We start from the raw sequence: 24,907 nt of genomic DNA, 5'->3' as shown, positions 1-24,907 counted from the left end.
ACGGAGGGAGGGACGGAGGGAGGGAGGGATGGAGGGAGGAAAGAGTTTCACACCTCTACCTTTCACAGACCACAGAGAGGAGGAAAGAAAGAGACGCCCGACACACAAACACACACAAAAAATATCCGCCCCTCTCGTCGGGTCAAAAACCTCTCGCCCGAAAATCGCGAGAGACCTGAGATCAATCCCAGGCAGAGGGCGAAACCTCGGGCAAGTTTCCTTACTCCACACAGAGCCTAATAATAATCCCTCCCAAACCAAACAACAATAATTGGTCATTTTCAATCTACGACTGTTTGTGGGACATTGCTGTGCGCAATCGGCCGCCGCGTTCGCCCACAAATATACAGTCCATTCACTTTACAGTGTGTTCTGTGAAGCGCTTTGGGACGTCCTCCCGACGTGAAAAGCGCTATATCAAATGCGAGGATTATTATAAAGGCTGGCGGGCGGATGGCTAGGGTGGGGGTGGGGGGTGGGGTGGGGGGGGAAGAGAACGCTATTTTCCCCCCCCACTCCCTACACACAAACACACACACGCACAGCGCAAAACACACACCACCTTTTGGAAGCGCGCGCGTAAAAAAAAAAAAAAAAAACTGTCTCCAGACACAACCCTTGGCCGCCAGCACCGCACGTCGCCGTAAGCTTGCGTCGAGGCAAAAAGCGGGGAAAAACCCAAACCAAAGCTCCTGAGGATTATTGTTATTATTATTATTATTTTTTTTAAAAAAAAATCTATACACCACGCACAGGTACAAGGTGAACCGGAGGAGGAGGAGGAGGAGGAGAAGAAAAAAAATACTCCTGCAATACTTCACTGAAACGCCGCTAAATTTCTGTGCTTTTTCCTTCCTTTGAACCCCGAATCCTTTTCCTTTTCTCAAGCACGGACTTACTTTTTCCCCACGCCGCAAAGCAAGGCAATGGTGGTCTTCTATTTACGGAGGGAGGTGGAGAGTGAGAGGATTTTTTTTTTTTTCGGGGGGTGGGTAAGGGGTGGGGGTGGGGTTGGGGGGTGGGTGGGACGTGTGTGGGGGGTTAGGGGGAGGGAGAGGGGTTTACAGAGACGGGTTTGCAAAGTATCCGATCGCTAATACAGTGCCTCCGAGTTGCTGTTTCTTGGCCTCTTGATTTTCTCGATGTTTTTCAAAATCATGTCATGTAGCGTCACCTGTCGAGTGAGAGCGAGAGGGGGAAAAGGCGACCGTTAAAAAAAAAAAGAGGAATATTAGGAACAGGACTGTCGACTGAGCGAGAAGGGAAAAGGCGACCGTTAAAAGAAAAGAAAGAGGAATATTAGGAACAGGAGGAGGCCATTCAGGGCCCCTCGAGCCTGTTCCGCCGCTCTATCAGATTATGGCTGGTCTGTACCTCAACTCCAATTACCTGACCTTGCCCCGTGTAATAATAATAATAATAATCCTCGCGTTTGACCCCAGCGCCTCATCACGTGCTTCGAGACGTCTCAAAGCGCTTCGCAGAACACGCCGCGAAGTGAATCGACTGTGTATTTTATAGGCGAAACACTTTATATATCCTCTATTTATGTATATATATGTATATGTGTGTGTGTGTGTGTGTGTGTGTGAAATATCTCGATACCCTGACTTAAAAAACCTGTCCTCCTCAGTCTCGAGATTCCGAATGGATCCAGCCATAATCCACAGCCTTTCGGGGGGGGGGGGCAAGGAGAGCGTTCCCGATCCCCACCGGTCTTTGGGAACAGGTTGGAGCAGAGCAAGACCCAAACTCTAACCCAACTCGCGGAGTAACCGTGTCGTGGTTGCTCTTATCTGCCACTGGCAGAAAATCCGCTGTGTTGTGCCCTTTCAGATTTCTGACGGATAATTTAAGGGAAAAAAAGGCTATTTTGAATCGAGTTTTCCCCCTTTCTCTCTCTCTCCCCCCACCTCACTCACCCCAACATGAACCACCAACTTCCGGGTCATCAGATCGCTGCGGATGGATGTCGCTTCCTGCAAGCGATTGAATTAGCTACGACTTGTTGACAGCCCCCACCCCTCCCGGCCCCCACCGTCTCCCGAGACCCTGCCCCGCGTGCGCGAAGTGGGCGCTGTGCGAGTCCAAGTCGTCGGGTTCGACGGGGCTCGAGGTGTAGAGGAACCGAGAGATACTTACATACTGGTTCCTCAACTCAGAGACGATTAGTCGCAGGCTAATGTATTCCTTTTCGTCGATTTCAGACACCGTACGGCGGTAATCCTCCTGGGGGGGGGAGGTGGGGGGGGGGGGGGGAGAGAGAGAGAGAGAGAGAGAGAGAGAGAGAGAAGCGGGTAAATGGCTGCTCCCGATGGGAAGTTTACAACTTCATGATCCCTCTCCAAACGTCTCCCAGAGAAGTTCCCTCACGTGCACAGCAACGACTGGGGCAGTGGTTGGGTGGTGTGGGGGGGGGTTTGGATGATCGCGATAACGGTAAGAGAATGATTGATTTTATTGGGGTGGGGGGGGGGGAGAGAATAGAAAAAGAGAGTAAAAATAGGAAAAAAAAGAAGGGAGAATAGTGTTAACCAGAACACTGGGAGAAAAGGAACTCCCTTGGGTTTTCGACTCGCGCCACGGAATCGTTGTGACGTCCGCCCGAACAGGCAAGACGGGGAACACGGCTTAAAGCACACGCTGGAGAAGTCCTTGAGGTGCACTTTGTTTTTTGGGGGGGGGGGGTGGGTGGGGAGAGGATAAACAGAGGGGAATACAGAACCCCCTCCAACACCGCAGACCGTGAGGGTAACCTGTAACACCCGAAGGCTAATGCGCTGCATTTGTGCATCGAATGTACTCACCACGTGTGGGTATTTAGCCACCTTGGACACCAGCTTTGCTCTTGTGATGTAGTATCTGGTGGGACAGAGAGGGAGGGAGGGAGGGAGGGAGGGAGTGAGGGAGGGAGGGAGGGAGAGAGAGGGAGAGAAATAGAGGAAGAGACAAATAGAGAGAGTTGAGAACGGTTAGTGTCACGTACACGAGCGGAGAAAATTCTTTCACTCGGATGTCTGCTCACTCCCACCAGCACGGTTTCCTCTTTAAAGCCCCCCCCACCCCACCCTCTGATACAGCAATAGCCTCGTAAGCACCTCACCCCGGGGGGGGTGTGGGGGTTGGGGGCTGGGGGGGTGTGGGGAGAAGAGATTTGCTGTCGAGTGCAGTGACTGTGCACGTGTAGCATTTTTAAAAACATTTCACAGCCACGACGTTTCAGCTGTTTGACCGCGACTATGACCTGCTCCACTGCAGCTCAGTAATTCCCCCCTCACCCCCGCGCCCCACCATATACCCCCCAACCCCCCCCACCACCGCGCCACCACGCAGAAATGCTCTGCAACACACCTGGAGATCTGGTCGAGGTATGAAGCTGCTTCACTCTCTACCGTGCGTAGCTCTGCCACAGTCTCTTCCTGCGGGTAGCGATGTGGGGGGGTTGGAGGGGGGGGGGGGCAGGGGAGGGAGAGAGGGAAAGGAGGAGGGGAAAAGCAAGGATTGGTGAGAGAAATCAGCACCGCTTTGAAATAAATGAATATTAAGGTGAAAGCTCCATTAGACTAAGAGACTGAGAGAGAGAGAGAAAGAGAAAGAGAGAGAAAGAGAGAGAGAACTCGGTACCAGTTGATCATTTGAAGTTGATAGAGACAGTGTCTGAACCTCAACACTTCCTCCTGGTCTGAGCCCTAACAGTAAATGGCGTAATTCTTTTAGGAACAACAACAACAAGATGACATGTGTATAGCGCCTTTCACGTCGGGAGGACCTCCCAAGGCACTGGACAGTGTACAGCATTTCAGACCCGAGCTGGGATCGGGGGGGGGGGGGGGGGGAGAAGGGAGGGGGTGGGGTGGCCGATGACATGGTGGAAGAGGACGGTCTTGAGGTGGGACTTGAAGGAGGCTAAGGAGGGGGCGAGGCGGCGGAGTGATCGGGGGATGGAATTCCAGAGGTTGGCGGGCGGGTCGGGGGACGTGGAGCAGCCAGAGCCGGCTCAGCGGAGGGAGCGGGCGGGTTGGTAGGGGCTTAGGAGGCCGCAGAGGTAGGAAGGCACGTTTGGGGAGACAGTACATGAATCATTTGAGACGTGACATACAGGAAATGGGGAGTATGGCTGGGGACATTGGGAGAAAACCAGGAAACTTTGGATCGAAGCTTCCCAGGGTGTTGTGGACTAATCCGTATAGAATTGTTGCTACCAACATCTCCATCGTTGCAGCGAGCGACTACCAAGACACTAGAAGGCCAATTGGATGGACCTCAGGCCTCCTTTTTTTTGTCTACGCAGTAATAATAATAGTAATAATGATCTGGAGGTGATGGCATTTGGTACAGCGTCTCATCAGGTCTCAAAGCCCTTCGCAGGAAACGCTGCGAAACGCAGTGACTGCGTGCAACTGTAGGCGACACAACTGCCCGCAGCCGCTTCCCACGGGAACGTCCCCGACCTGGGGGTTCGAGCCCGCAAACCTTTGGTCACCCGAGCAGCCTTGTACCTGGATAGAAACTCCAAAGTTGTTGCCATCCTCTATTCGGGGGATCAGGAGCTGCACCCACATCTTAACCTGAAAAACAACAAACCCTGGCGTTAGCGACAGAGAAACGGTAACGCAACATCTATTATTATTATTAATGATTATTAGTAATAAATAATCGCCACCATCCTCGCATTCGGTCCAGCGCCTGGATCAGGTTGGCCGGACGTCTCAAAGCGCCTCACGGGAATCACTGTGAAATAATAATAAGAGTACTGGCATTTGATACAGCGCCTGATCGCTCTGAGACGTCTCGAAGACGCGATAAGGAGCAATATTACAAAGGCAAGGACTCCCCCCGCGCGGGTGAGCGTCTCAGAGGGGTTTGACGGCGTGGGGGGTGCCCGGGTGAGAGACAAGACGTGACTCACTGTGTTGCACTTCTCCATCAGGGTGCGGATCTCTGGCTTGATCTTCTCGATCATCTCCACCAGCTGCTGGTTACTCTTCAACATCCCGTTCGGCATCACAAAGACCTTGGTGCCTGCGACGGGGGGAGACAAGACGGGAACGATAAGATAGGGTCCCTCGCCCCACGTCGCCGTCCGCAGGTTTGGCCGCAAAACACGGTCACTACGCTTTACATCAAACCCCCCGCCGGTTTTGCGCTTGTTCCGCCTCCACGCGCAGCACAGTGCCTCTGTTTCTTTCTTTCTCCCTTCCTTCCTTCCTTCCTTCCTTCCTCTCTCTCTCTCTCAACGAGAATTCACTCATTGGACCGACTGTAAAAGCGTAGTGACTGTGTTTCTAGGACAACATCCCACAAACAATTTTATTTGGGGGGTGGGGTGTCAGCCAGGACACCGGGAGAGGGAGAGAGAGAGGGAAACTACCTTCTCTGTTTGAATAGCACCACTGGAATCTTTAACAGGCGGACGGGGAGTGAGGTTTAACGTCTCGTCTGAAGGACGGTGTCTCCGATGGCGTGAGACGGCACTACATCAAATGCAACGATTATAATAATGATAATAATAATAATCCTGGCATTTGATATCGCGCCTCAGCACGTCTTGAGACGTCTCGAAGCTCTTCGCAGGACACACCGTCAAGCGAACCCACTGCACGTTTTGTGGGCGAAACGCGGCAGCCAATCGGGCACAGCAGCGCCCTCTCCCCCCACAAACAGTCGTGGGTCGAGTGACCACATTAATAATAATAATAATAATAATTCTTGCATTTGATATAGCGCTTTTCACGTCGGGAGGACGTCCCAAAGCGCTTCACAGAACACACTGTAAAGTGAATTGACTGTATATTTGTGGGCGAACGCGGCGGCCAATTGCGCACAGCAATGTCCCACAAACAGTCGTGGATTGAAAATGACCAATTTATTATTGTTGTTGGTTTTGGAGGGATTATTATTAGGCTCTGTGTGGAGTAAGGAAACTTGCCCGAGGTTTCGCCCTGCCTGGAATTGAACTCAGGTCTCTCACTTGCAAAGCGAGTGCTCTAACCACTGAGCTACAGGACTCCACATTATCGTTGTATAAAGCGAAGTGGGACCGTTGTGTGTTACCTGAGCAATTACTCTCATTGTCTTCCAGTTTCCTCTTCTTTGCGTTATGCTGAAACGAGTGAATAAAATATTTCTTACAGTACAAAGCAGCCCCGAACATACAGGAAAACACAGGCTGAGCAACTTTAACTGAGCCGGACACTTTCAGCGCATCTAAGAAGATAGGAACAGGTGGAGGCCATTCAGCCCATCAAGTCTGTTCTGCCATAGAGTGAATCCCACGAGACCTTTTACTCATTTCCCTGCAGATCCCTTAATGCCCTTAACCCCCCCCCCCCCCCCACTAATTGCGCACAGCAGTGTGGATTGAGCGACCAAATCATTATAATTTCTTTTTAAAAGAACTTTGAAGGGATTATTAGCCCCGGAAAAGCAATCCATCAATCGACTAACAACCGGGTTCCTCCTGACTGTTCGGTAAACGGAGGCGCGCACTCGCGTGTGGGGTAAGAAATTTGCCTAAGGTTTCGCCCTGACCCGCCCGGGAATCGACCCCAGGTCCCCTCGCTCGCTCAGCGTGCGCTCCATCCGACCCCCGCACTTCCCGGCTACTCACCGCGCTGTCCAACCCATCGTGGCTGTTGGAGAGGACGATGGGCTCGGGCACAGGCAGGTTCAGGTCCGAGTGAATGGTCGCCAAGTCTTGGATATTCAGCAGCGGCTCCTGAAGCAACGGGAGGTTCCACAGCGGGTTAGCGCACGGAATCATCCTCGGGTTTAACCCGGCAAATAAGAGCGCCCGCGGCGCCCCTTGCAAGAACGTAAGAGCTTGCTAGGTCCAAGGTCCACCCCGTTGGGTCTTCCACCATCCTGGCAGTCGCTTGCACTACAACAACTGTCCCCAAACTATATACTGCACTGTATCCCCCGGATATCATCTCCTCACAGGAATCTGTCTCATTTGTTCTTGAAAGCTTGTAGTCTGGGATCTCTTCGAATCCCATCGCTCACCAGCCTCCCACTCACCCTCCCCACCATCAGCGGGCTGGTGAGCCCTCAGCCTTTCTGACCCCCTTCCACCCTCCGAATCTCCAACCCGGAGCCAACCCCCACACACCCCCACGCCCCCCCCCCCCCTTTTGATACAGTTCTTGTTAAATATAGCAAACTCCTCCTCAGGCACAGCCCCTCCCCCGCCCTGCGTCTCCCTCCGTTAAACCTTGTCCGGTTTAAATATTTAAACTTAAAACTTAGCGGGATATCTGGCTGGCGTTGCCGACTCGATACCTTCAGGAAGCAATCCAATTCCAACAACTTCTTCGGGAAGAAACTGGCAACCAAGTCTTCAGCCTGGAACGCAAGAGGAATCCGATCAGGAAGAGCAAAAAAATAATAATAACTCACGCGCGAAACATCCCAACAAACACACAACGCAGCTCAACCTCCAAACTCACTGGTAAATGCCAAGCAACACTACAGCCCCCACCCTACCCCCCAACCCCCCCATCCCCACCACCCACCCCACCCCACCCACGGTGTAGCGGGCAGAGCCGCTGCTTACAGCACCAGGGACAGTTCGGTTCGGGTCCCGGTTGGCGAGCGCCGCGAGCTGATCTTTTTGTTTCCCTGCCCAGCCGCGTGTCGGACACCCGGTGGAACCCCTCGGCACCGAAGCCGAACCCGCGGATATACCCGTGCGCGCGCGGTACACACGCACGTCTGTCTGGGTGCGGCACGGGACACGTTTAAGGCTCGGGTTAACAACCCGTCGCGGTAAGTGCCCGGACACAAAAGGAGAGTGGATGTTGTGTACTTACTTCACTGGTGATTCGCTCCCTGAAAGCATCGACCTGGACAGAGAAAGAGGGGGAAAACATACGGCGTTTGGGCCTCGCGTGAAGGGACAGTTCGGAAAGCAGGAACGACACAGATAACAAGGTCGGCGCGGCTCCGGGGTAAAGCCCGGACCGAGCTCCGAGACGTTCCGACGACGGCGAAGGCGAGGCGCTGGGTCGGGCGCAAAGGGCTGTCGCAACGAGTAAAGCGAATCAGCCGCAGCGTTGAGACGTCTCGGCCCGAATGTCTCACCAGCTCCCAGGGCGGGAAGCGTTCAATACCGACCCAGGGACATGGCGCTTGGAAGGGGTTGGGTGTGGGGGGAGTGTGGGAAAGAGCAGAGAATGGGAACTGTCACACACGCCACACACACCCCCCCCCACCCCCCCCCACTCCCCGTTTCGGGTCCAAATCCCCGAATGTCCGAGACGGAGAGGGGAGTGGATGGATGTGGGCTGCAAAGCTGTACTGAAAGCATTGCTTTTCCCCTTTCCCTTCCTCTCTCCCCCCCCCACCCCACCCGCTCTCTCTTCCCTCCCCTCCAACTCTCAGCCCCACAACCAACCCCCCCCCCCCCCCTCCGCCCTTACCCCATCCTCCCAGGAAGGAAAAACCACAGAACAACACTTTATAGCCAAATCCACTTCGCGCTGTGAACACCATCCAACAGAGCAAGTACCCCCCCCCCACCCCCCCAATCTGGGCCCGGCTCGCTCACTAAACCCCCTTCCAGACACAGAGAGAGACAAAGACAGACAGACAGACAGACAGACAGACAGACAGACAGACAGAGGCAGACAGACAGACAGAGAGAGAGACACAGACAGAGAGTGAGAGAGACAGACAGACAGAGAGAGAGATAGAGACAGACAGAGAGAGAGAGAAAGACACACAGGAGACAGACAGACAGACAGAGACAGAAAAGAGAGACAGATAGACAGAGAGAGAGACAAACAGAGAGCGAGACAGAGAGACAGACAGAGAGAGAGAGAGAAAGAGAGAGACAAAGACAGAGAGAGAGAGACAGACAGAGAGAGAGAGAGAGAAAGAGAGAGACAAAGACAGAGACAGACAGAGAGAGGTATTTAATGCCCGGCGGCCCCCATTGTGGGGGAGGGAAAGGCCCCATCAAATCGTCTCCAGACCCGGAGGAAACCATTCGCCGCGACCCGGGGATGTGGATCCCCATCAGCGTCAAACCCCCCCCGTGTGTGACACCACCATCAACAACGCGGATTAAACGGATTTGTGATCAAATCTCAGCCACAGAGCTGAGAGCAATAACACTTCTATATATATATATATATATATATATGGGGGGGGAGGAGGGGGGAGAGTGATGGAGAGAAGACGGGGGGGACGGGGGGGGGTGAGTGATGGAGAGAAGACGGGGGGGGGGGGTGAGTGATGGAGAGAAGACGGGGGGGGGGGGTGAGTGATGGAGAGAAGACGGGGGACGGTGGGGGGGAAAGAGACTCAATGAAGAGATACAGAGATAAAGAAATAAAGAACAGAAAGCGGTGGCACATGTCGAACTGTCGGTGCTTCGGGCTGAGAGCACATGGGCTGCGGGGGGGGGGGGGAGGAAGGGATGGGGGGGTATGAGATGGGGGGTATGAGATGGGGGGTATGAGATGGGGGGGGTTTGAGATGGGGGGGTATGAGATGGGGGGGAATGAGATGGGGGGGAATGAGATGGGGGGAATGAGATGGGGGGGGTATGGGATGGGGGGTATGGGATGGGGGGGGTATGGGATGGGGGGGGGTATGGGATGGGGGGGTATGGGATGGGGGGTATGGGATGGGGGGGGTTGAGTGGGAGTAAAGGGAAGAGTTTGTGATATTAAGAGAAAGAATTGTTTAGATATTTTTGTCCTTATGGAAACAATGATGGAAATGAATGAAATGTCAAGAAAGAGGGAGGGGGGATGATAGAGGGGGGGAGGGGGGATGATAGAGGGGGGGAGGGGGGATGATAGAGGGGGGAGGGGGGGATGATAGAGGGGGGAGGGGGATGATAGAGGGGGGGGGAAGTGAGAGAAAGGGGGGAGAGAAGAAAGAAAGAAGAGATGGGGAGAGATGGAGCGAAAGAAGGGGGAGTGTGGGTGTGAGGAGGGGGTGTGATGGGGGGTGGGGAGGGAGTGTGGGGTGGGGAGTGTGGGAGGGGGTGTGTGTTTGTGGGGTGTGGGGGGGTATGTGGGGGGTGTGTGCGGGGGAGGAGTGTGTGTATGTGGGGGGGGTATGTGGGGGGTGTGTGCGGGGGAGGAGTGTGTGTATGTGGGGGGGTATGGGGGGGTGGTGTGGGGGTGTGTGTGGGGGGAGGCAGTGTGTGGGATGTGTGTGTGTGTGTGTGGGGTGGGTGTGTGGGGGGGGTATGTGGGGTGTTTATGGGGTGTGTGGGGTGTATATGGTGTGTGCGTGTGGGGGGGTATATGGGTGTGTGTGGGGGTGTGTATGGGGTTGTGGGGGGTATATGGGGGGTGTATGTGGGGGGGTTTGGGGGTATATGGGGGGTGTGGGGGGGTGTATGTGGGGGTGTGTGTGTGGGTGTATATGGGGGGGTATGTGGAGGTGGGTGTGGAGGGGGGGTGGGGGGGTGTATGTGTGTTTGGGGGTGTGGGGGGGTGTATGTGTGTGTGGGTGTATGGGGGGGTATGTGGAGATATGTGTGTATGGGGGGGTGTGGGTGTGTATGGGGGGGGGTGTGGGGTGTGTATGGGGGGTGTGGGTGTGTATGGGGGGGGTGTGGGGGTGTGTGTATGGGGGGTATGTGGGGGGGGTGTGGGTGTGTATGGGGGGGTTTGGGGGTGTGTATGGGGGGGTGTGGGGTGTGTGTATGGGGGGGTTATGTGGGGGGGTGTGGGTGTGTATGGGGGGGGTGTGGGGGTGTGTATGGGGGGTGGGGGTGTGGGGGGGTATATGGGGGGGTGTGGGGGGGGTATATGGGGGGGTGTGGGGGGGTGTGGAGGGGGGTGTGTGGGGGTATATGGGGGGGGGGTGTGGGGGGCTATATGGGGGGGTACCTTGGTCCGCAGCTCACTGTCCAGTTTGAGGAGTCCTGACGACATGGTGGGACGGGGCTGTGGCGCGCGGGAGCGGAGTGCCGGTGGTGGGGGGGGACCGGAAGTGGCGTCACCGCCTCACACCCCATTGGCCGCCGGCGGTCGCCATTTGTTGCCATTTGTGTTTTGTTGCCGCAAAACCCGGAAACGCCGTCAGAGGTTCTCCCCATCGCTCTGTCTGTGTGTCTGTCTGACCCCCTCACACTCTCTGTCTGTGTGTCTGTCTGTGTGTCTGACCCCCTCACACTCTCTGTGTGTGTCTGACCCCCTCACACTCTCTGTCTGTGTCTGTCTGACCCCCTCACACTCTCTGTCTGTGTCTGTCTGACCCCTCACACTCTCTGTCTGTGTCTGTCTGACCCCCTCACACTCTCTGTCTGTGTCTGTCTGACCCCCTCACACTCTCTGTCTGTGTGTCTGTCTGTGTGTCTGACCCCCTCACACTCCGTCTGTTCTGCCCCCTCACACTCTCTGTCTGACCCCCTCACACTCTGTCTGTCTGACCCCCTCACACTCTCTGTCTGTCTGTCTGACCCCCTCACACTCTCTGTCTGTCTGTCTGACCCCCTCACACTCTCTGTCTGTCTGACCCCCTCACACTGTCTGTCTGACCCCCTCACACTCTGTCTGTCTGACCCCCTCACACTCTCTGTCTGTCTGTGTCTGTCTGACCCCCTCACACTCGCTGTCTGTCTGACCCCAACCCCCACACTCTCTGTCTGTCTGTCTGTCTGACCCCCCCACCCTCACACTCTTTCTCTGTCTGTCTGACCCCCACCCTCTCTGTCTGTCTGTCTCTGACCCTCACACTCTCTCTGTCAGTCTGACCCCCACCCTCACCCTCTCTGTCTGTCTGTCTGTCTGACCCCCACCCCCTCCCACAGACACACTGGGATGGGCTGAACACTCGAAGCGGTTTTACCTTAAACCACAGGTAAGGCACTACAACACCTAACCCCAGACATTCAAATAAGATAGATATATATATCACCCCCCACCCCCACCCTCACCACCTTGTCTTTCTGTTTGTCTCTGTGCCCCCACCCCCCCAACAACAACAACACCACCACAAATCACGCATTGGTTTATGTCCTGATCGAAAACTCTGAATAGTTTGGGAGGGGAGTGGAGTGTGGGCTGGTGGGGGGGTTGAGGAAAGGAAGTTGTAGTTAAGTGTTGTGTAGTGACACAGAGCGCTGCTGTGATCACATCATGTCCTCTCCCTCTAACGCCTTCCCCCGGTGGTTGTCTTTGATTCCTATTTAAAACGTAATAAGTAATCTTTTTTTTCCGGATGCTCTGTGTGTGAGTGAGTGAGTGTGTGTGTGAGTGTGAGAGTGTATATGTGAGTGTGTGTGAGTGAGTGAGTGAGGAGGGAAGCTGGTGAGTGAATGTGTGGATGTGCTGCTGTGTTTTGGTCGAATGGAACTTGTTTTTGTTGATTAATCAGGAAGTTCAAATGTTAGGACGGTTTAGGAATCCTGTGTGTGTGTGTGTGTGTGTGTGTGGTTAGGAGGGGTGTGGGGGGAAGTACAGCTTGATGTTCTTAATGACCTTTTCTCACTCTTTTCTCCCTCCCCCCCCCCACCCTCCCGAGTCTTGTCATTTACGGAAACGGCTACCGAGGGAGACGGTGGAAGCAAAACGTGTTGATTCTCTTAAGAAATAATATCTCGGGATGCAATACACATATATATATATATATATATATATAGTTCGGGACATCACATGTGCAAGCGACTGCCAGGACGGTGTCGGGTGAACTGGACGGAACACGGCCCCCTTTCGTCTAGCAAATTCCTTATGCCCTTATTTACCGTGTTGCAGATATGGAGGGCTCGAAGTCATCAAGCTCCACCATGCAGGTGAGCTTTGTGTGCCAGCGCTGCAGCCAGCCCCTGAAGTTGGACACTTCCTTCAATGTGCTGGATAAAGTCACCATTCAGGAGCTCACAGGTAGGAAGGTCACCGCCAGACTCTTGACGCCAGTTGGGTCAGAGACCAAGCAAAAAGTTCGAGCAACTTAATTACTGTGTTTTGAAACGGAAGGAGTATTACTGCGACGTGTTGCAGGAGTCCAGTGAACTTTCTTTCCGCTGAATCTCCCTCTTGTAACGTAAAAAGTGTCATAACGTAAAAGGGGCATAGAGTACAAGAGTCAGGAGGTTATGGTTAACCAATATAAACCACTGGTTAGGCCTCAGTTAGAATACTGCGCCCAGTCCTATATAGGAAGGTTGTTAAGGCATTGGAAAGGGTACAGAGGAGATTTACGAGGATGGGACCAGGAATGAGGGACCGTGATGATGAGGAAAGGCTGGAGAGGCCGCGATTATTCTCATTGGAGCAGAGAAGGTTACGAGGAGACCTGATAAGGTCTTCAAAATCATAAGAGGATTTGACAGGTTAGAAAGGGACAAACTGTGTCCACTGGTGGGTGTGTCGGTGACTCGAGGTCACAGATTCAAAATAGTCTCTAAAAGAAGCCGAGGGGAGGGGAGAAGAAATGTTGTCACGCAGCGAGTTGCTCGAATCTGGAACGCATCGCCTGAAAGGGCGGTCGAGGCCGATTCGATAACAACTTTTAAAAACGCGGTGGACGGGTATTTGAGGAGGACGGGTTTGCGGGATTATGGGGAAAGGGCCGGGGAGTGGGACTGACATCAATTACTCTATTCAGAGAGCCGGCACAGACTCGATGGGCCGAATGGCCTCTTTTTGCGCTGTACGGCTCTACGATAACTTTTCCCTTTTATATATAAACAATTAATATGGTGCCTTTCACATCAAGAGGACGTCTCGTCTGTCACACAATATACTGTACAGTTTAGCGGCTGTGCGTTTTGTAGGCGAGCACGGCAGCCGAGCTGTGCACAGCAACGTCTTGCAAACGGCCGTGAAGTGAACGACTCGTTTTGTTTGCACGTTCTCCTTGTGATTATACGGCGAAGTGGCAAAACAGGGTGGAACAGATTATCTGGTAAACTGAAATGATCGCACTGCGAACATAAGATACTGCATAATATCTACAAGTACCTCAAGTAAGAGGTGGGTGCAAAAGTGAAGCTGGCTTATCAGAAATAAGGACTGAGAACTGCAGCCAAAGATCACAACAAGGTTATCTCTTATCTTTTCAGCCCCTCTAGTCATGGTGACGCCTGTAAAACCAGAGGACGTTCGGGCAGAGGAGGGCAACTTGCCTGAGGTAAGAACTCACCCGGTCCCTGTATTTTGTAGGCACGTGTTTTAAATAAACGCCGGAGTGTTTGCTGCTGAAACTCTTTCCGACTTGAAACCGTTTTCTTCCTCCCCACCAGGAATTGTGCTTGGAGAACAGGCAGGACGTGTCTCGGAAGTATATCCCCCCGGCTCGGTAAAGAGATAATTTCATTGATTTTGTTACTGTGACATTCAGTGGCTTATTGTACGCTGGGCTTTTAGCTATTCGACCAGCGCTGGTGGTGGTGGTAGGGGTTGGGCAGTGTTGGTAACTGTGCTCTGGCAGTTGGCCTATGGATGATTCTCAAACCTGCACAGTTGGGGGAGGGAAGAGTTCAGTACTTCCTCACAAGGAGAAAGGCAGTGTTCATGTTCACTGTTTCTTGGGTCCAGCAGAACTATAACCGCACCTTGAATCTCCTTCCACGAGGCAAAGAGTGAACAAAATAATAATAATAATAATCTTTGCATTTGATACAGCACCTCCCGCGGGAAAATGTAACTTTCTCCCATAATTATCAACAGCAACAAAATGTAATCCATTATATTTCCTCTTTAAAAAAAATTATATTTTCTCCCGTGATTATCAACAACAACAAATTACACTTGTATAGTATACCCTTCCGGTCGGGAGGACGTCTCGGGGCACTGAATTAGAATTTACTCCCGATCTTCCCTCACCTTTCTAATTAATTTATGGAATTATTCGGGAATGCCTGACTTGGCAACAGCTTTGAATTTTGAAGCATAAAGGTTGCGTTAACAGGTAATATTTTCCTCTGAAACGTTAACCTTGGTCTGTTCAGATTAAAAATGAGTCTATTGATCACCAAACTCAAGTTAGAGGAGCTATGGTGAGAATCTAGTTAAATCTCTTCCCCGCTTCCCCCCCACCCCACACACACACACACACACACCAGGGAATGGAATGCTGTAGCTTCAAACCACTGCACTGCGGAGGTTCGTTACCAACAAATATTTACCACTTATTTTATGTTCTTTTGCAGGATGTTGTCCACGGAAAGTGCCAACAGCTTCACGCTAATTGGCGAGGCTTCTGATGGCGGCACCATGGAAAACCTTAGCCGAAGGCTGAAGGTTAGTCTGACTGATTAACTGACTGTATATTTTGGTCTGATGCAGCTGTGCAGCCGGCATTTCACTCTCTAATGAGCATCTAATGGGATGTTACTCGGGAAAAGACTAAATTGTGAACAGCATTTAGTCTCAGGTGGAAAGATAGGCCATAGTAATCCTTCCATTTGGTGGAGCGCCTTATCACGCTGGAAGGACAACTCAAAGCGCTTCCTTGGATTTACTGTGAAGTGCAGTGACTGTATTATGCGGCAGCACCAATGCACACCGCAATGTCCCACCAGCAGCCATGGAGTGAGTGACCAATTTTACTTGGGGGGGGTGGGAACTGTTCGAATAGCGCCTTGGGATCTTTAACGTCCACCTGGAAAGGCAGACGGGGGCAGAGAGGTTTAACGTCTCATCCGAAGGACAAATTGGGTAGGCCTTTGTTCCTTTTTTTCTCCCCAGGTACCACTGTCGTTTGATCACCATTCAGCCCTCTCACTCCCCAACACACACTGATGTTATTCCGCCTGCGTTTTACTTGTAGGTAACCAGCGATCTGTTTGACATCATGTCTGGGCAGACGGACGTGGATCACCCTCTGTGTGAGGAATGCACAGACATGCTGCTCGATCAACTGGACCAACAGCTGAACGTCACAGAGAACGAGTGTCAGAACTACAAGTAGGTTATTTGCTTACAGCAACCAATAGGGCACCCCCCCCGCCCCCCGGTAAGAGGACAGATTCATTTTTGACCATGCTTACGGTCACCTCTTCCCTCTCCCCCCCGCGCCCCCAGCTCAGCATCGGGCTCTGCCCCGTTAAACCTTGTCACGTCGTTGAGACGTCTCAAAGCGCTTCTCAAAATATAATGTGTATTTTTGTAGGCGAAACGCGGCAGCCAATTGCTCACAGTCGTGGATTGAGTGAGCAAATTTCTTTGGAGGGATTTTTAGCCCCAGAAAGCGATCTGCCAATCAACTAACAACCGGGTTCCTACTTACTTCTAAGTAAACAGGCGTGTGTGCGGAGTAAGGAAAGTTGCCGAAGATTTTGCCCTGATCTGCCTGGGAATCGAACCTAGGTCCTCCCTCTTGCAAGGCGGGCGCTCTAACCACTAAGCTACGGGAACCCATTGGCAAGAGGTGCCAAGGCAAAGTTACACCTGGACATTTTTTTTTGGGGGGTGTCATTGAATTATTGTTTAGACACTTGCTCTCAAAGTGAGTTGTGCATTGCCGCTGCAGAAACTGTCTGGAAATACTCGAGCAAATGAACGAGGAAGACGAGGAGAAGCTGCTGGAGGAGCTGAAAGATCTCACATCGGAGGAGGACCATCTCATCCAGGACCTGGAGGATGTGGAGGTCAAGCGGAAAAAGGTGTCTGACGAGCTGTCCAAGGTCAGAGGAGAGACCGACAGACTCAATCAAGAGGAAGCCCAGTAAGTAGATGGTTTCAAGGCGCTGGACAGTCAGGGATTTGTACCCGAGCGGCGGGGGGGGATCAGGAGGGGTGGAGGGCAGAGAGTAGGAGAGTGACCGAAAGCGCGGTCGAAGAGGAGGGACTTCAGACGTGGCCTTGAAGGAGGCGAGGGAGGGAGCGAGGCAAAGAGACCGTGTGTGGATTTTGTGGGCGAAACGCTAAAACATTAATACCCAAGGAAAGCTGTTGCTTAAAGTGACCCATTTCACACCGACCGAGCGGATTAGCTCAACTCTTTGTATTTACCTCCCCCCGCCACCACCCTCCAAAAGGTACCAGAAGGAATATTCGGAATTTAAGAGGCAGCAACTGGAGCTCGATGATGAGTTGAAGAGTGTTGAGAATCAGATGCGATATGCTCAGGTCCAGCTAGATAAACTGAAGAAAACCAACGTGTTCAATGCTACGTTCCACATCTGGTGAGCACCGGCCTCGTTTATCTGTGGCTTGAGTTTCTGCCCCTGACATTTGTTTGGTTTCATTTGTTTGTGGTCCCTTTCAAAATTGATGACATGCAAACCATCCTGTCCCCGTACTGTGTATTTGTTTAAGTGGGAGGCGAAAAATCTGTCTTAAAATGCATATCTGTGCGATGAGAATAAATATTTATAAATTGGCATTTCGCCCACAAAATAGACAGAGAATTCACATTACAGTATATCCTGTGAAGCAATTTGAGACTTCTCAACACCGTGATAAGATGCTATAGCAAATGCAAGGATTTATCATTATAGTTTAGTAATGTAAAGCCGCACAAGGAAACACTAAAGCAACGCCACCGTTCATGGGAACAACAGGCCACGTTACAATACTATATAAATAGTATTTCAAGAGGATAACAAAAACGTAAGGTCAGTGTATCTATAAATAGGCACGTCTTAGTCACTTAGTTGTGATCAGCTACGACAAAGAGGATATTATGTGGCTGTGAAGGATCTCAGAACAATAATCCAATTTATGGGTTGAGGCTATTTCCTAAACTTTGTGCTGTCCGTTCAGCAAATGTACCAATAGATCGGATAAACTTACCACTGATAAAATGGGGCAAAATGGGTAATTTGGTTTAATGCCAAGTGATGGTGGTTAACACTGGATATCAAATTTATATTGTCCGGTGAATAGATTATAGATTCAACATCCTCTCTTATGCACCACTTGTGTTGCAAAGTGTATCGCGGGATATGGGGCCAGTGTGGGTAATTGGAGTTGAGGTATAGATCAGCCATGATCTTATAGAATGGAGGAACAGGCTCGAGGGGCTGAATGGCCTCCTCCTGTTCCCGTGAGGCGCTTTGAGACGTCTCGAAGACGTGATAAGGCGCTACGTCAAATGCAAGGTTCATTATTGTAACATTTGTACAATTCTGTGAAATTTCCGTGCAATCCGGACTGAAACGATCACTGTTGAACGATGCAAACTCCAGGCATAGCGGGCAGTTTGGAACGATCAATAACTTTCGGCTGGGGCGCCTGCCGAGCCTCCCTGTGGAGTGGAACGAGATTAACGCAGCCTGGGGACAGACCGTGCTGCTGTTACACGCGCTGGCCAACAAGATGGGCCTGAAGTTTCAACGGTACGTATCAGCCTCGCTGCTGCACTTCCAACAGGTTCATGATTATCGGTACGCAACCTAGGCGTCGGGTTCGACCCACGGCTGTCCTTCCATCCCCACATCCGGTCCCTGACCAGGACAGGACCGCCTTCCTCCTCCTCCGCCGCCACATTGCCAGCCTCCGACCGTAGCTTATCCCAGACACAGCCGAAGGCGAGGTCGAAGAGGAGGGTCTTGAGACGTGGCCTTGAAGGGGGCAAGGGAGGGGGCGAGCGAGGCAAAGCAAGAGACAGTGGAAGAAGGGGGAAGCTAAAACCTATCCTTGTCAAGGAGATGGATAAAAACTCGGCGTTTGAAATGAAATCTCTCTGTATTACAGGTACCATCTTGTCCCTTACGGAAACCACTCATACTTGGAATCACTTGCAGACAGAGCGAAGGTCAGTATTTTCAATGGTTTAACAACCCTGGTTGTATAGTTGTGTGTGTGTGTGTTTTCTCCTTAAAACAAATGGGTTGATCCAGTTCTTTATAATCAGATGCGGGGATTATTATTATATTTAAATAAGTTTTGTGTCTTTTCATGTTGTAGGAGCTGCCCTTGTACTGCTCTGGAGGCCTGAGGTTTTTCTGGGATAACAAGTTTGATCACGCCATGGTGGCATTTCTGGACTGTGTTCAGCAGTTTAAAGAAGAGGTGGAACGAGGAGACACAGGTTTCTGCCTCCCTTACAGGTACCAACGTCGCTTTGCTTAAACCAAACCAGTTTTCTTATTCGAATTCAAAAGCAGCTGACGTGGGGCTGAATACCTTAGAGGCTGAGCGTACAGAGTTTATTTTTAAAATGAAATAAAAATGTTAAAAGTCTTACATTAGCTCGTGCAATCTTTTTATAAACGTGAACGTTTAGTGTCAATCCATAATGCTTGGCGTGAGAATAGAGGTCCAATTCACTTTACGGTATATTCTGTGAAGCGCTTTGAGACTTCTCGCAGACCTGATAAGGCGCTGTATCAAATGCAAGGATTAATAATAATAATTTGGGGTCATTATTTAGTAGGGTACCTCAATCCTGCTAAATAATCTCCGCAAAAGAATTATTTACAGCTATGGTTTTCTAGTCGATATTGAACAACAACAACTTGGATCTACAACAACTGCCATAATCTGCCGCCCGTTGGCAGGTAAATGCGAGTCGTTCACTGACAGGACCTGTTTGTGTTGATTTGGTTCCGTAGAATGGACGTGGAGAAGGGAAAGATTGAAGACACGGGAGGAAGCGGTGGCTCCTACTCCATCAAAACCCAATTCAACTCGGAAGAACAATGGACGAAGGCGCTCAAATTCATGCTAACCAACCTGAAGTGGGGCTTGGCTTGGGTGTCCTCCCAGTTCTACAATAAGTGACAAGGAGACGACTGTACAGTGTTTCTCTCTCTCCCGTCCCCCTTGCCCCCTTCCCCACCGAGTTCCCCCATGTCTTTTTGTTCACAGTTTTACTGCCCCGTTTGAGAAGACTCCCACGGGTCTGAGCAGAATTTTCTCTCGAGCTTTGGGTCCCTTTACTGTTGGGAATATTGGTCATGGTTGTGCTCCCCGCTGTACAAAATGGTAAAGAAGGCCTTCTCTCTGGTGTATTTCAGTGTAACGGTGTCAAACAAACACCGTTTCTCATTGCTGTTGGGAAGGTTAACCTGCAGTTGAGCTGGAGTACACTACAGAGGGTCAGAGTACGTTACAGTGGCTGACAAGAAAAACATGAAGCAGTTCAGTTGATTCAGTGAATGGACAATTTCAAGAGCTTTACCATTATAAGCACCACAGAAAGCAAGTATTATTATTATTATGGGGTTTTGTAATTAAGAACATATACACACACACACAGTTTCTTACACAAATTCACTCTGAAATCGCGGTTGTGTATTGGTTTGTAAATGATGATTTAAAAATGATCGCAGATGTGTAAATGATCTAATAATTCAAGTACTTGATGCAGTGTGTTGCTGCGATGTTGGTGCACTGATGAAATGTTTTTTAAAAAAAATGATTGTATGATAAACGTGTTCAGTACTTCACATTGCTGTGTACAAATAAAATAAAACGCAATAGCTATCAAAATAAAACGTTGCTGAACGGCATTACGTTTATCTGATGTGACTTTGTGTCTGCTCGATGTTCAGGAGTACTTAAAGATGAGCTGCCCTGATCAGCCTCGTTTTCCACGTACAGTAAACAGCAACAAGGGTCACCTCTTTACCTGCCACTAATTTTAATCACCGGAGCTCACTAGCTTGAGCTCCATGCGATTTGTGTTGGTGCTACTTCTAGTTGTGGGCACACAAAGCTTCACGAACGGCAGCGATAGAATCATTTAGCCTGTCGTTACCCCATTCTGTGCTGGCTCCCCTCTGAAGCTTTCTACTCCAATCCAATTTCCCTCGTTACGCATTCATTGTGTTTATATCTTTATGCTCGGGTATGTATCTAATTCCCTTTGCACTGACTCAGCTTTGATAGAGGGTAATATGTCCTACATCCTAATAACGTGGATGTAAATCAAACACTTGCAGTAATGATCTTCAGTTTAAGCCTTTTTTTAACCAATTCAAATTTGTCAAAAATGCAGCTTTTCCCCTAACCTTTTTAGGCTTGAAATATATAATACTGTACATTGGGGGGGTACACTGCTGTGTACAAATTGGCTGCCACGTTTGCTTACCAAACACAAATCGCTTTATAATAAGTTCATGCGAAACTTCTGAAAGACGTGAAAAGTGCTATATCAAACGCAAGGCTTGTTATTAATATATTGCTCCATTAATACATCTTACAATTCATAGAGAAACTGCAAAAATTAATACTGAAAATCATGAATTTTGAATTGCAATGTTTTAATAACGAGTATTTTTATAGTAATTAAGTGGACGTGACTTAAGTAGCGGGATATCATATCTATGTACAATAGGATACAATTTTGTTTTACTTAGTTGTTTAAACACTACAGTAAATATGCCCAGCGAGGTAGTCTTAAGTGCTGTAGATTGGTATCTGTTAGATCACTACAATCCTGGTTACGCCTCCAGCAAACTTGTGGTGGAAGTTATTGTGCGTAGCTCGCTCCTGCGAGTATCTGCCTTAATATAACTTGAGAAAACTCAGAGATGCTCTCTTCGGTCACCCCACTAATGGAGGCCAACTGCTCCATGACCTTTAAAGAAACAATATCTCTGTCAGAAATAATCCCCTGCTACTATCCTGCACTAAAAACAGTGAAAAAGACCTCTGTTGACCCCAAAACCCTCCGTCCAGAGTCGTTTTATGTTGTGCTTGTTTGCTTACCTTGTCCCAAGGTGTGTAGTTCAGTATGAATGCGCTTGCTCCAATGACACCAACAGCGAGAAGCATACAGTCTTCTTTTACAGACACAAATTTGGCTCTAAAACAATGTAAAGAGACAACCTTATCTCCTTAACAACGTAAAGTCAAACCACCGGGAACAAATACCTGGGCACACCGAGATAGGGGGGTGAGGGGGGTGGGGAGAGAGGGGGAGGACTGACGACAACAGAGAAACTTTAAACTTAAAGGTCTTAAAATCTACCGGAACCAACAAATAAATTGAACATTCTGCAAAATCTGTAACTGTCTTAAGTTTGGGTTTGGAATTTTCGAAAGGAAAGAGTAGGAATAAAAGTTAAGACTGATATTGACCTTGAACACAGACTAGGTTTGAGATTATGTGTGTTCCATGTAAAAAAATACTTGCTTTTGGAGATCGCTGGGGGAGGAATTCTCGATGGCAATCTTTAGTAGGTTTTCGTAGATGGTGTTTCTCGTGAGGTAAACATATTTCAGCACTGTCAAGGAGATACTGTGCAGGTATTTCACTGGGACAGATGGATCATTGTACCCTGGAAACAGCATTGAAGCGATACTATATTCAGATAATTTCACTTCCAGATAATAATAATAATCCTTGCATTCTATATAGCGCCTTATCATGTCTTCGAGACGTCTCAAAGATACAGTGACTGCACTTGACTGTAAAATCCCCTGAAGCCATTTGAGACATCGACGACGTGATGGTGCATCAAATGCAAGGATTATTATTATTATTATTATTATGGCATCAAGCTTCTAAACAACAAACATTGTGGTCCGATATCTAAGTGTGTGATCCAATTAGTATAAACGTCCAAGTTGAAATGATAACATCACGACATTGTTTTTAAAACGATCTGTTAGTTTTTTTTCTGTTAGAAGGAAGCAGCGTGGATTAACTGGCAGCCGGAGGCTTTTGTAACCTACCCATGACTTCCAGCAAGGTCTCGGTGTGAGTGAAGGGCGAGGGAATGTTCACTTCAAAGCTCAGCGTCTTGAGGATGAGAAGCTCCGAGTTGAGAATATCTTCCTTTTTATAGGAATAACCCAGAGACTGCAGGAACTTCAGGGCGATAGCATTATTGACAATCTGTGCGGAGAGGGAGAGAGATGGAGACCATTAAACCACATATTAAAAAACACCCCCCCCACCCCCTCACAATCTCTCCCCTCTCCCTTTCCGTGCTGTTGCAATATTACACTGCTGCCGCATTTCGCCCGCAAAATATACAGTCGATTCACTTCTTTGAAGCGCTTTGAGACGACTCGAAGACATGATAAGGCTCTGTGTCAAATCGCAAGGATTATTATTATTATCATCATCATATCTTTACCTGATAATGGAACGAGAGCTTGCTCGCTATCTGAACGCAAGACATGATCCGCAGAATGAAATGATCGCGCATTTTGACCTGCAACAAACCCCAACCGCACTGTTCCAATTTTCTTTTGTCGGAATCTCGCTGCGGGGACGAACGGAGCTTTTCGATGTATCGGATCATGAACCTGCGGATCACGAAACCGAAATCCCGTCAGCCTCGTGCGAAAGGAAAACTTTCGGGAGGAAAAGATTTCGATTTAAGACCATGTCACGAAGAGCTTTCCCCTCGATTTATTTCCGTCAATGCTCGAGGAAGATTAGGTTCCATCCGAATCATAAACGCGCTGAGAATTTGCCAACACAATACACGGGTAAATTCTCTGTGGCTGTATGTCCTGTGCAGCGCTTTGAGATGTCTCGAGAAATGTGATAAGGTGCTATATCAAGGATTATTATTATAACAATCCCTTGAGACACTAGCCTGGTATTTGCTGGTCCTCAAGACGCTAAACATTCCTTACTGAGCTCAGAACTGCATAGAATCTACAGCACCGAGGCAGTGTAAGGGGGTGTAAGGTTCTGGGACGCTACCCCACGTGAAGGGCGCTATATAAATGCAAGTTGTTGCTGTTGGTGTGGATTGGGTGATCGGCCAGTGGCTTTGAGCAGTTCGTGTACCTTTCCAGGATCTCCACTGCCTGATATCTGGTGAACGGGTGGAGCTCCAGTTGGTCGCAAAGGAGGAAAATGAACTCTGTGAAGTTGTTAAAAGAAACAGACAAGTTACTCAGTGCTCTATGTTGCTGTGCTTTCTGTACTCTATGTTGTGCTGAAGGCTGTGCTCTGTGTTGGGGGCTGTGCTCTGTGCTGGGGCCTCTGTGCTGGGGGTTATGGGCTCTGTGCTGGGGGTTGGGGGCTCTGTGCTGGGGGTTACGGGCTCTGTGAATAATATATAATAAATAATAATACAAGATCTCTTATCAGTGTCACTCACTCTGAAGTCTATCCTTAATATCCCCCCCCCAACCCCCACAGCCCAACCAGCACAGCCCCAACCAGCCAGCCCCAACCCAGCACACCCAACCCCAGCACAGCCCTCACACACCCACCCCCCCACCCCCCCCAACACCCCAACAGCCCCCCAACCCCCCCCAACCCCCCCCAACACCCCCCCCCACACACCCCCCACCCCACAACACACCCCAACCCCAGCACAGCCCCCCACACACCACCCCCACCAGCACCCCCCCAACCAGCACAGCCCCCAACCCCCCACCCAGACACCCCCCAACCCCCAGCCAGCCCAACCCCAACCCCCCAGCCAACAGCCCCCCCCCCACACCCCCCCAACCCACCAACACCCCCACCAGACACCCCCCCCAACAGCCCCCCCCAACCCACCCCCAACCCCCCCCAGCACAGCCCCCCCCCACACACCCCCACCCCAACACCCCCCAACAGCCCCCCCAACACCCCCCCAACACCCCCCACCAACACCCCCACACCCCCACCAACACCCCCCACACACCCCCAACCCCCCAACACCCCCCCACCCAACACCCCCTCCAACACACCCCCTCCAACACCCCCCCAACACCCCCCCCCAACACCCCCCAACACACCCCCCAACACCCCCTCCAACACACCCCAACACCCCCCACCAACCCCCCCAACACCCCACCAACACCCCCCACAAACCCCCCAACACCCCCCCCCAACACCCCCCCAACACCCCACCCAACACCCCCAACCACAAACACCCCCACAACCCCCCACCAACAACCCCCACCCAACACCCCCAACACACCACCAACCCCCCCACCCCCCCAACACCCCTCCAACACCCCCCCCCCACCCCCTCCCCATGGAACGACACAGCCGCGTCGCCGCGCGAGTTGCGATACGCTGCGTGTCCGCGCGGGTGGGAGTGGCGCTGTGACCTCCGCAGAGAGAGAGAGGCACAGCCCCGACCCCC

At 50.8% G+C, this 24,907-nt stretch overlaps 3 protein-coding genes across 3 annotated transcripts; 1 reads left to right on the top strand and 2 right to left on the bottom strand.

Moving 5' to 3' along the window:
* Positions 1–1,021: 1,021 nt before the first annotated feature.
* psme3 (proteasome activator subunit 3) lies at positions 1,022–10,952 on the bottom strand. The gene is made up of 11 exons (XM_042343386.1): positions 10,854–10,952; positions 7,812–7,844; positions 7,282–7,344; positions 6,611–6,718; positions 6,055–6,103; positions 4,910–5,022; positions 4,500–4,568; positions 3,352–3,419; positions 2,808–2,862; positions 2,143–2,229; positions 1,022–1,174 (listed from the first exon to the last, which is right to left on the bottom strand). Exons 1-11 carry the CDS (start codon positions 10,896–10,898, stop codon positions 1,094–1,096), a joined length of 771 nt encoding a protein of 256 aa, XP_042199320.1. The 5' UTR covers positions 10,899–10,952; the 3' UTR covers positions 1,022–1,093.
* Positions 10,953–11,732: 780 nt separating this feature from the next.
* becn1 (beclin 1, autophagy related) lies at positions 11,733–20,368 on the top strand. Its single transcript, XM_007911900.2, has 12 exons — positions 11,733–11,826; positions 12,720–12,848; positions 14,030–14,097; positions 14,210–14,265; positions 15,119–15,209; positions 15,739–15,875; positions 16,441–16,635; positions 16,949–17,095; positions 18,101–18,250; positions 18,609–18,669; positions 18,822–18,964; positions 19,469–20,368. The coding sequence occupies exons 2-12, from the start codon at positions 12,722–12,724 to the stop codon at positions 19,635–19,637; spliced, it is 1,344 nt and encodes a 447-aa protein (XP_007910091.1). The 5' UTR covers positions 11,733–11,826; positions 12,720–12,721; the 3' UTR covers positions 19,638–20,368.
* Positions 20,369–21,108: 740 nt separating this feature from the next.
* On the bottom strand, positions 21,109–23,686 carry cntd1 (cyclin N-terminal domain containing 1; the record flags this gene model as incomplete). Its single annotated transcript, XM_007911899.2, is given in 6 exon segments — positions 21,109–21,438; positions 21,570–21,666; positions 21,997–22,141; positions 22,539–22,701; positions 22,946–23,117; positions 23,611–23,686. Coding segments are annotated over 6 exon segments (761 nt in total), but the record flags the coding sequence as incomplete, so codon positions are not given.
* Positions 23,687–24,907: the final 1,221 nt, after the last annotated feature.

Source organism: Callorhinchus milii, unplaced genomic scaffold, assembly GCF_018977255.1.
Source record: "Callorhinchus milii isolate IMCB2004 unplaced genomic scaffold, IMCB_Cmil_1.0 Scaffold23, whole genome shotgun sequence".
NCBI lineage: Eukaryota > Metazoa > Chordata > Chondrichthyes > Chimaeriformes > Callorhinchidae > Callorhinchus > Callorhinchus milii.
Note: the sequence above shows the minus strand (reverse complement) of the source record. Positions and strands in the feature narration are given on the sequence as shown.